The 13,441-nt window shown below is 50.7% G+C and overlaps 1 protein-coding gene across 1 annotated transcript in view; it reads right to left on the reverse strand.

Moving 5' to 3' along the window:
- Positions 1-13,441, reverse strand: part of LOC140386524 (B-cell receptor CD22-like) — a 101,312-nt gene that overhangs the window by 12,547 nt on the left and 75,324 nt on the right. The window contains exons 5-6 of the mRNA XM_072468931.1: positions 8,986-9,088; positions 7,810-7,864 (exon numbers count right to left, since the gene is read on the reverse strand). Coding sequence (XP_072325032.1) covers positions 7,810-7,864; positions 8,986-9,088 — 158 coding nt within the window. The remainder of the gene's footprint in view (positions 1-7,809; positions 7,865-8,985; positions 9,089-13,441) is intronic.

Here is a 13,441-nt window from a genome sequence, read left to right on the forward strand (position 1 = left end):
GGACGCCGGTTCTGGGGGCGCCAGAGGTGCCGTCGTTCCGACCGAAACTGGGACCAGCCCAGGGGCCGTACCTTCCATGTGGATGAACCTGCGGCGACTACTCCTGAGGACGTGGAGACGGTGGACGACTGCCTGCAGCTGCATTGTGTGGCAGCTCCCCGTGCGGCCCCCATTGAGGTGACAGTATGGGTCAATGGTCACCCACTTGAGATGGAGTTGGACACTGGCGCAGCGGTCTCCGTGATCGCCCAGAGGACATTCGACCACATCAAGCAGGGTAGACAGACCCTTACATTAACCGACTCACAGGCCAGGTTGGCCACCTACACGGGGGAACCACTGGACATTGCAGGAACTACAATGACCCCTGTTGTTTAGGGTCGCCAGGAGGGGCGTCTCCCACTTATCGTGGTGCGCGGCCATGGGCCCAGCCTGTTGGGTCGGGACTGGTTGCGCCATTTGCGGTTTCAATGGCAGCACATCCTCCAAACAGTTTCTGAAGGGTTGACTGAGGTGCTAGGACGATACCCAGGTGTATTCCACCCTGGTTTGGGGAAAATAAAAGGGGCCGTAGCCCGTATCCAAGTCGAGCCAGGAGCCACGCCGCGCTATTTCCGGGCGCGCCCGGTGCCATACACCTTGATCGAGAAGGTAGAAGGGGAGCTCACTCGTTTGGAGAGTTTGGGTATTATCAGGCCCGTCCGTTTTGCTGACTGGGCAGCACCAATTGTACCTGTAATGAAGCCAGATGCCACAGTTCGCTTGTGTGGCGACGATAAACTTACAGTGAATACGGCTTCCCGACTCGACCAATATCCAATGCCTCGCAGAGAGGATCTCTACGCGAAGCTTGCAGGTGGACTCTCGTTCACAAAATTAGATATGAGTCACGCCTACCTGCAGTTGGAGCTGGACCCTGCCTCCCGACCATATGTAATGATTAATACACACCGGGGCCTGTATGAATATACACGGTTGCCCTTTGGAGTATCCTCTGCCTGCGCTATTTTTCAACGTGTTATGGAGGGCATTTTGAGAGGTTTACCATAGATTCATAGAATTTACAGTGCAGAAGGAGGCCATTCGGCCCATTGAGTCTGCATCGGCTCTTGGAAAGAGCACCCCACCCAAGGTCAACACCGCCACCCTATCCCCATAACCCAGTAACCCCACCCAACACTAAGGGCAATTTTGGACACTACGGGCAATTCATCATGGTCAATCCACCTAACCTGCACATCTTTGGACTGTGGGAGGAAACCGGAGCACCCGGAGGAAACCCACTCACACACGGGGAGGATGTGCAGACTCCGCACAGACAGTGACCCAAGCCAGAATCGAACCTGGGACCCTGGAGCTGTGAAGCAATTGTGCTATCCACAATGTTACCGTGCTGCCCCTACCACGTGTTGCTGTCTACTGAGATGACGTTTTAATCACAGGGACGTCGGAGCAGGAACATTTGGAAAATCTGGAGGCTGTCCTTCGACGCTTTTAGGAGGCTGGAGTCTGTTTACGTCGCACAAAGTGCGTATTTCAGGCTAAGGAAGTAGTCTACCTAGGTTATCGGGTGGACCGCGAAGGTTTGCACCCCGTCGCAGAGAAGGTGCGTGCGATTCAACAGGCCCCCGCCCCGACTGACACTTCGCATCTTCGTTCTTTTCTCGGTCTCGTAAACTATTACGGGAAGTTCCTCCCCAATCTGGCAACTACGCTGGCCACGTTGCACCTTCTGCTAAAGAAAAATCACCCCTGGGTTTGGGGTCAGCCGCAAGAAACCGCTTTCCGGCAGGTAAAGCAACAATTGTCGTCGTCTGGGTTACTAACCCACTATGATCCTGGAAAGCCTTTGCTCGTCACATGTGATGCATCCCCGTATGGTATTGGGGCCGTCCTGTCCCACAAGATGGAGAACGGGGCTGAGCGACCGATAGCTTTCGCCTCCCGCACATTGACTGCAGCGGAGAAAAAGTACGCGCAGATCGAGAAGGAGGGCCTGGCAGTGGTTTTCGCGGTGAAACGCTTCCACCAGTACGTGTATGGCCGCCATTTCACTATCGTGACTGATCAAAAGCCTCTGCTGGGACTTTTCAGAGAGGATAAGCCAATACCGCCCATTGCTTCTGCACGGATCCAGCGCTGGGCGTTGTTGCTTGCTGCATACGAGTATTCTCTGGAGCACAAACCAGGCACGCAGATAGCAAATGCCGACGCATTGAGCCAATTGCCTTTATCGACCGGCCCCCTGTCGACCCCCATGACCGGTGAGGTGGTTGCAACCCTAAATGTTATGGACACCCTTGCCTGTCACGGCATCACAGATCCGTGAGTGGACCCAGACGGAGCCAGTCCTGTCAAAGGTTCGGCACATAGTCCTGTATGGTGGGCAGCATCGACAGCTCCCAGTTGCGGGCATTTTCCTCCAAGCTGTCAGAATTCAGTGTGGAAGACGACATCCTCTTGTGGGAGACGCGTGTGATTGTCCCGGAAAAAGGCCAGGAGCTGATACTAAGGGACTTGCACAATGGGCATCCAGCTGTGACCAAAATGAAAATGTTGGCCGGGAGTTATGTCTGGTGGCCAGGCCTCGACACCGACATTGAGAAGGTGGCCCAAAACTGCTCCATTTGCCAGGAGCATCAGAAGCTTCTGCCGGCCGTGCCCCTACATCACTGGGAATGGCCAGGGCGGCCTTGGGCACGCTTGCATGCAGATTTTGCCGGCCCTTTTCAAGGATCCATGTTCCTTCTATGAATCGACGCCCAGTCTAAATGGCTAGAGGTGCATAAGATGCAGGGGACAACATCCTGCGCAACAATTGAAAAGATGCGTTTGTCTTTTAGTATGCATGGCCTCCCCGAGGTGCTGGTCACGGATAACGGCACTCCATTCACGAGTGAGGAGTTTGCGAGGTTCATGAAGATGAACGGCATACGCCATATCCGCACTGCCCCTTACCACCCGGCTTCAAATGGGTTGGCAGAGCGCGCAGTGCAGACATTCAAAAGAGGCCTAAAGAAGCAGTCTTCCAGATCAATGGACACGAGACTGGCTCGCTTTTTGTTTACGTACAGGACCAACCCCCATGAGGTGACTGGGGTAGCTCTCGCAGAACTCCTAATGGGCCGGAGACTTCGCACCCGCCTTAGTATGGTTTTCCCGGACATTGGCGCAAAAGTACGCCACACACAAGAATGGCAGGGGCAGGGATTTTCTCGGCATCGGCCGATTCGGCAGTTTGCGCCCGGTGACCCAGTGTTCATTCGGAATTTTGCTGGTGGTGCCTGTGGCGATGTGCATCACTGTAAGTACATGTAAGCTAGACAGACACTAGAGGGAGCACCAGAAACATCACACACACACACTCACCCAATAGATAAGTTAGATAGGAGGTGACCAATGGACATTCACGATACACAAGGAGGTGACACGACCACAGGGGGGCATTACACCAACCTATACATGAAGGACACCACACAGATGATCAGCCCCTTTGGCCAGTGGAGACAGTCAGTGAGGAGAGGCACAGGGTTGATTCAATATTACACCCACCACGTGGAAGACAGCAGCTGGTTAGTCAGTTAGGTAACTACAATAGGATTAGCAGCAGTGTCGAACTCAAGTTATAAAAGTGTACATAGTGTAAATAAATGAGTTGAAGTTATTTACACGTCTCGACCTTCCTTGACAAATGCAACACAAGGAAGCCGCCTATGTTACAAAGGAAACATAACAAAACAGTGCCCAGTGGGTTCCTGGCGTAATCTTTCGCCAAACGGGCCCTATATCTTACCAGGTGCAAGCCCAGGGTCATCTCCAGCGCAAACATGTAGACCACGTTCGGTGCAGAAGACTATCCCCTCCAAAGATTCCCCGCCTCCGGAGCTCATTTCTACAGCCGCAGAGACCAGAGACAAGGGAAGGTAGTCCTCACAATCTCCCACTGGTGCCTCACTCAAAGCCTACGCAGGTCGTTACAGAACCGAATGGAGATAGAGACGCTGACATGACGGAGGCAGCAGACTGACTCCGAGATGGAGACACAGGACGCATCAGAGGGGAATCCTCGAGTACACGGGCCGTGGTCGTACAACCGGTATGCCGTTCATCACGGAAGCGCCGGTCTCCGTCTCGTTACACGCCCCTGATCCAGCGCCGTGTGCATATGGTGTCCAGCCTGCGGCAAAATGAGTCCGACGCCCTCCTTCGCCAGGGTCTTCGGTGGATTCCTTGGACTTTGCAGGGGAGGGATGTTATAACCTGCCTGCTTACCATTGGCTGGGGCCTAATGAAAATCGCACAATCCTGTGGGAGTATGAGCTTCCCCAATGAGGGGGGCAGAGAAACCATTAGTAAACTCCAAGTATAAATAAAGCTGGCCAGTTTGGAACCAGCAGGAAGGAGTGTGCAGCAAGGGAAGTTGCTGCTGCTGTTTTATATATATATATGTTATTGTAAATAAATGTTATTACTTTGTATCCTTAAAACTCGTGCTGGATTCTTCGTGGCCCTCACAAAAGTCAGTGATAACAAGCAGTGGCTACAGTCCAAGAGGAATACACCAATATTCACCACAGCTATATCCACACATTTTTTCCACACCAGCAGTGCAGCCAATGACAGCTCATGCTGGACAAACCCAGTATTCAGGCATGCAGCAGCCAGCAGTCTATGCAGCATATTCTCAAACAGGCCAGCACTACGGATTGCCCACTAATGGAATCAAGACCGAAGGAGGACTACCGCAAGCGCAATCTGCACCACAGACTGGATGCCTTAGTTACAGCCCAGGATTTGCTGCACCCCAGCCTGGCCAGACGGCATATTCCTATCAGATGCAAGGTTCTAGTTTCACACCATCACCAGATATTTTTGCGAGCAGCAATTCTGTTTCCAATTCGACAAGCTTCAGCGGTTCTCAGCAGGATCACCCTTCCTGCACAACACGTGGCCAGAACCAGCATGTACAGTCTTATCCAACTTCAACATATGGCACATCCATGACCTCGAATGATACTGTTGATGGTACCTCTTCAACGTCAACACCTTATCAGCTACAAGATGCCATCCGACAGCACCATCACAAACATCGAAAAAGAAAGGGACTCCAAATCAGACAGCAAAGTGATTTGACCGCTTTTTGGTTCCTGCGGCACGCTTTGACTTCAGTTTTAATGACCATTGCACGTGAGAACACCTTTCCACGTGAGACCACCACACACCAGGTGCATGGTACATACTCGCGCGACTCAGCCAACGTTGTCTACCTCATACGCTGCAGGAAAGGATGTCCCAAAGCGTGGTGCATTGGCGAGACCATGCAGACGCTGCGACAACGAATGAACAGACATTGCGCGACAATCGTCAGGCAGGAATGTTCCCTTCCAGTCGGGGAACACTTCAGTAGTCAAGATCATTCAGCCTCTGATCTTCAGGTAAGCGTTCTCCAAGGCGGCCTTCAGGACGCGCGACAACGCAGAATCGCCGAGCAGAAACTTATAGCCAAGTTCCGCACACATGAGTGCGGCCTCAACCGGGACCTGGGATTCATGTCGCATTGCACTCACCCTCCACCATCTGGCCTGGGTTTCAAAATCCTACCAACTGTCCTGGCTTGAGACAATTCACCCCTCTTTAACCTGAGGTTACCCCATCTCTCTGGACCTTAAAGACTTAATTACCTGCAGACTCGCATTCAGAGTATCGTATTGCATCTTTGACTTTGTCTATATATATATATATGTTCCTGGAACCTACCTCTTCATTCACCTGAGGAAGGAGCAGTGCTCCGAAAGCTAGTGATTTGAAACAAACCTGTTGGACTTTAACCTGGTGTTGTAACACTTCTTACTGTTCAGTTTTAAAAGTCTTTGTTAAGCTTGTGGATGAGATGATGGGTGGGTTTAGTTCAGTCTTGAAGAATTGACATGAGATTGGTTTTAAGCCTAAGTTTCACTGGCCTGTCTGGGGCTTTACGCCTACATTATTCAAGTTCGAAGGAATGCTGTAAATTTCAGTTGTCGTTTTATGCTGTTAATTTAAACTGAATACATGTCATTAGGCTTTGTTACCCAATATAGTATACTGTAGTATACTGACATTACTGCCTGGGCTTTATGCCTGCAATGCAGGGCGAGCATTCTCATTCAAGGATGGGGTTTCAGTAATAGATTTTCTTATGGGCTTAAAATGCAGCTTCATTCGGGCTTTAGGCCTGGGGCACAGAACTAAATTTGGGCTTTTTGCCTGGGGCGCAGACTAAACTCGGGCTTTATGCCTGCTGCGCAGACTAAGTTTGGGCTTTACGCCTGGGGCACAGAACTAAACTCGGGCTTTACACCTGGGGTGCAGACTAAATTTGGGATTTATGCATGTGGCACAGACCATATTTAGGCTTTACGTCTGATGTTCAGAAATGTGGAATTCAGTGGTTTATGGGGGTGGCTTTCAGGGTTGTCAAAATGATTTCTGGGGCGAAATTCTCCGGAAACGGCGCGATGTCCGCCGACTGGCGCCCAAAACGGCGCAAATCAGACGGGCATTGCGCCGCCCCAAAGGTGCGGAATGCTTCGCATCTTTGGGGGCCGAGCCCCAACCTTAAGGGGCTAGGTCGGCGGTTTGACGAATTTCCGCTCCGCCAGCTGGCAGAAAAGGCCTTTGGTGCCCCGCCAACTAGCGCGGAAATGACATCTCCGGGTGGCGCATGCGCGGGAGCGTCAGCGGCCGCTGACAGCTTCCCACGCATGCGCAGTGGAGGGAGTCTCTTCTGCCTCCGCCATGGTGGAGACCGTGGCGGAGGCGGAAGGGAAAGAGTGCCCCCACGGCACAGGCCCGCCCGCGGATCGGTGGGCCCCGATCGCAGGCCAGGCCACTGTGGGGGCACCCCCCGGGCCAGATCGCCCCGCGCCGCCTTGTCCCGCCGATAAGGTTTAATTTACGCCGGCGGGACAGGCATTTTAGCGGCGGGACTTCGGCTCATCCGGGCTGGAGAATCGCGCGGGGGGGCCCGCCAACTGGCGCGGCCCGATTCCCGCCCCCGCCGAATATCCGGTGCCGGAGACTTCGGCAACCGGCGGGGGCGGGATTCACGCCAGCCCCCGCCGATTCTTCGACCCGCCGGGGGGTCGGAGAATCTCGCCCTTGTTCCACATTCCCCCCACTCCTTTTGGAAGCGAGTCCCACATTCTACCCACTCCCTTTGACAGCGCCAGTTTGGCTAAACAGGCCATATAATATTACAATAATCTTTATTGTCACAAGTAGGCTTACAAAACACTGCAATGAAGTTACTGTGAAAAGCCCCTCATCGCCACACTCTGGCGCCTGTTCGGGTACACAGAGGGAGAATTCATAATGGTAGGTAGATGGGAATTTAGGGATATGGGGAAAAGATGTGTAGGTGAGGATTGAAGGAAACAGGGAGAAGGTGGGTAGATGGGGATTGAGGGATACAGGGAGAGGTGGGTAGATGGGGATTGAGGGATACAGGGAGAGGTGGGTAGATGAGTATTGAGGAAATGAGGGAGAAGTTAGGTAGGTGGGGGTTGAGGGACACAGGGAGAAGGTGGATAGATGGGGATTGAGGGATATGGAGAAAAGGTGTGTAGGTGGAGATTGGGAAATACATGGAGAAGATGGATAGTTGAGGATTGAGGGATGGGGGCGGGGTAGTTGGGGATTGAGGGATATGGGGAGGAGTAGATGGGGATTGAGGGATTTGGGGAAGGGTTGTTGGGGATTGTGGGATATAGTGCTGATTAAATATTAATCATTCTGCCTTGTAATGTAGATATTAGGAATTGCATTCACCTCAGTCGGATTTGCCATCTCGGTGAAACTTGTAGACCCTGCCACATCCCGCTGTCTGAAAATTGAACAGGCACTGGTTAATGTAGCCATCCACACATTCCCCTCTGAGTTCCCCTTGGAGTTTCTCAGCTCCTTAATCAAATTGAATGGGAGAAATTGGGGAGAGATTTTCATGGAAGGTCGAATTGGCCCTGCCTCAAACTTCAGAGCCGGCAGCAATGACCCCCACCCATTGTCTGACCGGCTAGTTGAGGCATGGCAATGCCATCGGTTACATGGTCCAATGAGGGAGAGACAGGAGCCTGGAGCTTGTGACCAGGAGCGGGGAGGTGTAGCTTACACCCTCCATGCCCACTGGATTGTGATGAGTTGAAGGGTAATGTTTTGAAAAATGGCGCTCAGTTTAACACAACCCAATTCTTACATTCTGTCTGCTTCGGGCTGTGTGAGATGAGCTATCACTCACTCATCTTGCGCAATGGCAAAAATGAAGGCAGCTTTACATCATTAAACATCAGTTCAGGATTTTTTTGAATTAATTTATAGGATGTGGGTTTCGATGGCTAGACCAGCATATTTTATTCATCGCTGATTGCCCTTCAGAAGATGGTGATGAGCTGATTTCTGGAATCGCTGCAATCTATGTGGTGTAGGTACACGCGCTGTGCTGTTAGGGAGGGAGTTCCAGGATTTTGACCCAGCAAAAGTGAAGGAATGGCTGATATATTTCCAAGTTGGGGTGGTGAGTGACTTGGAGGGGAACCTCCAGGCGGTGGGGTTCCCAGGTATCTGCTGCTCTTGTCCTTCGAGCTGGCAGTGGTCAGGCGTTGGAAGGTGCTGCCTAAGGGACCTTGGTGAGTTACTGCAGTGCATCTTGTAGATGGTACACATGGCTGCCACTGTTCGTCAGTGGTGGAGGGAGTGAATGTTTGTGGAAGGGGGAGCAATCAAGTGGGGCTGCTTTGTCCTGGATGGAGTCAAGCTTCTTGAGTGTTGTCAGAGCTGCACTCATCCAGGCAATTGGAGAGTATTCCATTACCCTCCTGACTTGTGCCCTGTGGACAGATGGTGGTCAGGCTTTGCGGAGTTGAGGGTGGAAGTGGGATTGAACGGGAATTCCCGATGGTGGAGATGGGGATGGTGAAGTTACAGACCATGAACACAGGTCAGACTTACCCATTCCTTGTTGATCGGTACTTGAGGACAGTCAGGACGAGCACAATGGTGGTAAATAAACAAACTCCACAGATAGTTAGAATTATGGTCCAAGAGACAGGAGCTGCAGATAGGAAACAGGATCGTGACGGCCAATATATAGACGCACACAGAACAGGAGAAGGCATTTCAGTCTATCATCTCTATGCTGGCCCTTTGAAAGATCTTTCCAATTAGACCCCACTACCCTCCACCCTTCTGCTCTTTCCCTCCATATTCCTACTGTAAGGAACCCCTTTTAAATACTTGCCTGATCCTTTTTAATTCCTATCTTGCTGGCTGGTTTTAAACTACAGCCCTTTGAACCCACCCCTTGGTGCAAGCTGCTATTTGAACTGGCCCAGGCACATCCCTCGAGCTAGTGTGCTTTGTGGCAGGTCCTGTGATGTCAGTTTGATGGACCTGGCTATCAGCGAATCAGCTTTTTTGAAATCCCGGTCTTTGGCAGGATCTCAATTCTGATGGGGGGCCTGGTTCCGGAATGTTCTGAAAACACAGACAGGCTCCATTTTCAGAGCTATGTTTCAGTTCTGCTGAGACACCGAGAGCAGAGAGAAGCAGGTTCAAAACAATCTCTGTCCAGCCAGGCCTGTGAAACGTTAACCTTTGATTAAAAGGCTGCAAGCAGTCTGAAGCCAGTTCTATGAAAACATAGGAACAAACAGGTTCCATCTGCTAAGGCTGGCTGTTAAAATACTCTGCAGCCATGCCAGTGAAAGCTTCACTTTGGATTAAAGGACTGGGGAGCAACAACTGATGGTCTGTGTTTAACGATCGTTCTTTCTGCAGTCAGTTCACCCTGTAGTATGATACAGTCTACTACCACCTGCAGGAAGAGGGGCTGTTTGAAAACCTGTTTAAAATCCTCAGGGGAAGAATTCTAATATTATCTCAGTGAGACTGAACGCGAGTCTGATGGAGGTCGTACAAACGAAAGTGTCTCCCCAGAGAGAGTTATATAGCCTGCATGTTCTATTTGAAGATAAACACGAGAATATCCAAACCATCCGATGATTTCAACAATTTATGCCCTTGGTAGATCGTCAACTACAAAGACTACCACCTCATCAGCAAAGATGTAACTCATGCCCGTTTAATCCCTCTTATTTTATTTTTTTATTAATTTAAAGTACCCAATTCGTTTTTTCCAATTGAGGGGAAATTCAGCATGGCCAATCCACCTCGCCTGCACACCTTTGGCTTGTGGGGGTGAAATCCACACAAACACGGGGAGAATGTGTAAACTCCACATGGACAGTGACCCAGAGCCGGGATCGAACCTGGGATCGCGGCGCCTTGAGGCAGCAGCACTAACCACTGTGCCACTGTGCTGCCCTCTAATCCCTTTTGTTTTGGATCCTTTCACTATCCCCTCCATGTGTCTGTCATGTGTGTGACTGAATGGAGGATGGGATGTAGTTAGGGGAATAATTGGATTAGCAGACTGTTGTTCTATTATTACCATTGCATGTTTATCTCTTCGCTCGTCAAAGTAAATAGTTTTTTAACAGTTGAATTGGTGCTTTGAAGTAACTGGAGCAGCTAAGGATCAACAATCTCAGGGAATGATACAAACTATTGGTTCATTCACTTATGTTGTGACCCCAGGACCAGTGGGCCTGGAGTTGACCACGCACTAGCCCACAGTGTTGAAACACTGCAAATTGTTTCTCCTTCCAGTATTTCTCCAATTGCCCCTTTTAAAAGTTCATATTGAATCAGCTGCCACCGCCCTTTCAGACAGCACCTTCCAGATCACAACAGTTTTGCTTTGTGTAACATTAGTGTTCTCCTCACCTCCCCCAACTCTGGTTCTTTTACCAATTCTCTCCAAACTAAGAAATGTTTTGCTCAGACCTGCATTTCTCAGGTTTTCCCTCCAGCTGAGGGTCCAGTCGTGTTACTCATTCTGAAAGAGATTTCAGAGTTGTGGCCTGGTGGGTTCAGGTAGGACTGTCTCATGTCTGAGCCCAGAATCCAGCCCGCCAATCAGGATTGTCAGTACTGAGAGAGTCCTGCACTGTCAGACGGTCCAGTACTGAGGGAGCACTGCACTGTCAGAGGGTCATTGCTGAGGGAATGCTGCACGGTCAGAGGGTTAGTACTGAGAGAGCGTTGCACTGTCAGAAGGTCAGTGCTGAGGGAGCACAGCACAGATGGAGGGTCAGTACTGAGGGAGTGCAAAAGTGTCAGAGGGTCAGTACTGAGGGAGTCCTGCAGTGTCAGAGGGCCAATACTGAGGAGGCATTGAGGGAACGTTGCACTGAGTGAGTGCTACGCTGTTGGAGGGTCAGTGCTGAGGGACTGTTGCACTTTTGGAGGGTCAGCACTGAGGGAGCTCTGCATTGTGGTGAGTCAGTACTGTCAGAAGATCAAGACTGAGAGAGTGCTGCACTGTCAGAGGATCAAGACTGAGAGAGTGCTGCACTGTCAGAGGGTCAGTACTGAGGGAAAGTTGCACTGACAGAGGGTCAGTACTGAGGGAGTGCTGCACTGTCAGAGAGTCAGTACTGAGGGGGTGCTGCACTGTCAGAGAGTCAGTACTGAGGGAAAGTTGCACTGTCAGAGAGTCAGTACTGGGGGAAAGTTGCACTGTCAGAGAGTCAGTACTGAGGGAGTGCTGCACTGTCAGAGAGTCAGTACTGAGGGGGTGCTGCACTGTCAGAGAGTCAGTACTGAGGGAAAGTTGCACTGTCAGAGAGTCAGTACTGGGGGAAAGTTGCACTGTCAGAGAGTCAGTACTGAGGGAAGGTTGCACTGTCAGAGAGTCAGAACTGAGGGAGTGATGCACTGTCAGAGGGTCAGTACTGAGGGAGTGCTGCACTGTCAAAGGGTCAGGACTGAGGGAGTGCTGCACTGTCAGAGGGTCAGTACTGAGGGAGTGCTGCACTGTCAGAGGGTCAGTACTGTGGGAGTGCTGCATTGTCAGAGGGTCAGTACTGAGGGAGTGCTGCACTGTCAGAGGGTCAGTACTGAGGGTGTGCTGCACTGTCAGAGGGTCAGTACTGAGGGAGTGCTGCACTGTCAGAGGGTCAGTACTGAGGAAGTTCTGCACTGTCAGAGGGTCAGTATGGAGAGAGTGCTGCACCGTCAGAGGGTCAGTATGGAGAGAGTGCTGCACTATCGGAGTATTATTACTGAGGGAGCTGTGCACTGTCAGAGGTTCAGTACTGAGGGAGTGCTGAACGTTTGGAGGCTCATTACTGAGGGAGTTCAGTACTGTTGGAGGATCAGTAGTGAGGGGATGCATCACAGCCAGATGGTCAGTAGCTCGGGTGCATTGCACTGTCGGAGGTCCGTACTGAGGGAGTGCTGCACTGTCAGAGGGTCAGTACTGAGGGAGTGCTGCACTGTTAGAGGGTCAGTACTGAGGGAGTGCTGCACTGTCGGAGGGTCGGTACTGAGGGAGTGCTGCAATGTGAAAGAGTCAGTAATGGGGGAGTGCTGCACTGTTGCAGGGCCAGTGCTGAGGGAGTGAGAATCCCCCTCTCGTGAGGCAGCACAAGTAGACACTAAATTATTCCTGAGGGTGCCAGCCAATCTTAGGTAAAGGCCAATGATTAATAAATTACCCTCTAACTGACCGACATCTATTTGAACAAACCAGGAGGTCTCAGCTGCGAATTAGAAACCAATGAGAGTAAATAAGGGACGAGACCATCGGTAAGGATTCCCTTAAGAGTAAGACCTCATGAACTTGTCTTGTTAGGTACGCTGATATAACACTGGCTGCAACTGGATGCAGCATAGATCAAAAAGATACTCCAGACCTTGACGTTAGTTCAATCAGGTTTATTGAACTAGTAGCACAGTTAGCACAGTTCGCTGTGAGTTCGACTCTCTGCTAATTTAAGTGTGGTCACTCTGTCTGACTGAACCAGACTAGCTCTTAGCCACGTGGTGGGTGTGAGATTGTAACAACACCCTTGACTGACTCTCGAGATGCTCATCAGTGGAAAGAGGTGGAGTGTGAGTGCCTCGTGTCTTTTATAGTCAGATCCCACCCGAGTGACCTGCCTGCCTATTGGTCATGTCCTGTTCTCTGTGTCCATTAGCTGCTTGTCTGTATATCATTATGTGTGTATCTGCATATCATGACAGAACTCTTTGCCATGTATTTGAATATTTCATTTTAAGTTTTGATTTAGTTCTTATGTAAGTGTGTTGAAGTGAAACATTAGCAATAAAGTTGTGTTTTGGACACCTCCAATCAACCGGACAATTAACTCTTATGTTATAGAATAAGAGATCCTATAACTTTCAGGGATTCAGTACTCAAGGAGCACTGCACTATCAGCGCATCAGAACTGAAAAATGAAAATAATATTAAATGAATATCGCTTCTGGTCACAAGTAGGCTTCAATGAAGTTACTGTGAAAAGCCCCTAGTCGCCACATTCCGGCGCCTGTTTGGGGA

The sequence above is a fragment of the Scyliorhinus torazame genome, chromosome 12, assembly GCF_047496885.1.
Source record: "Scyliorhinus torazame isolate Kashiwa2021f chromosome 12, sScyTor2.1, whole genome shotgun sequence".
NCBI lineage: Eukaryota > Metazoa > Chordata > Chondrichthyes > Carcharhiniformes > Scyliorhinidae > Scyliorhinus > Scyliorhinus torazame.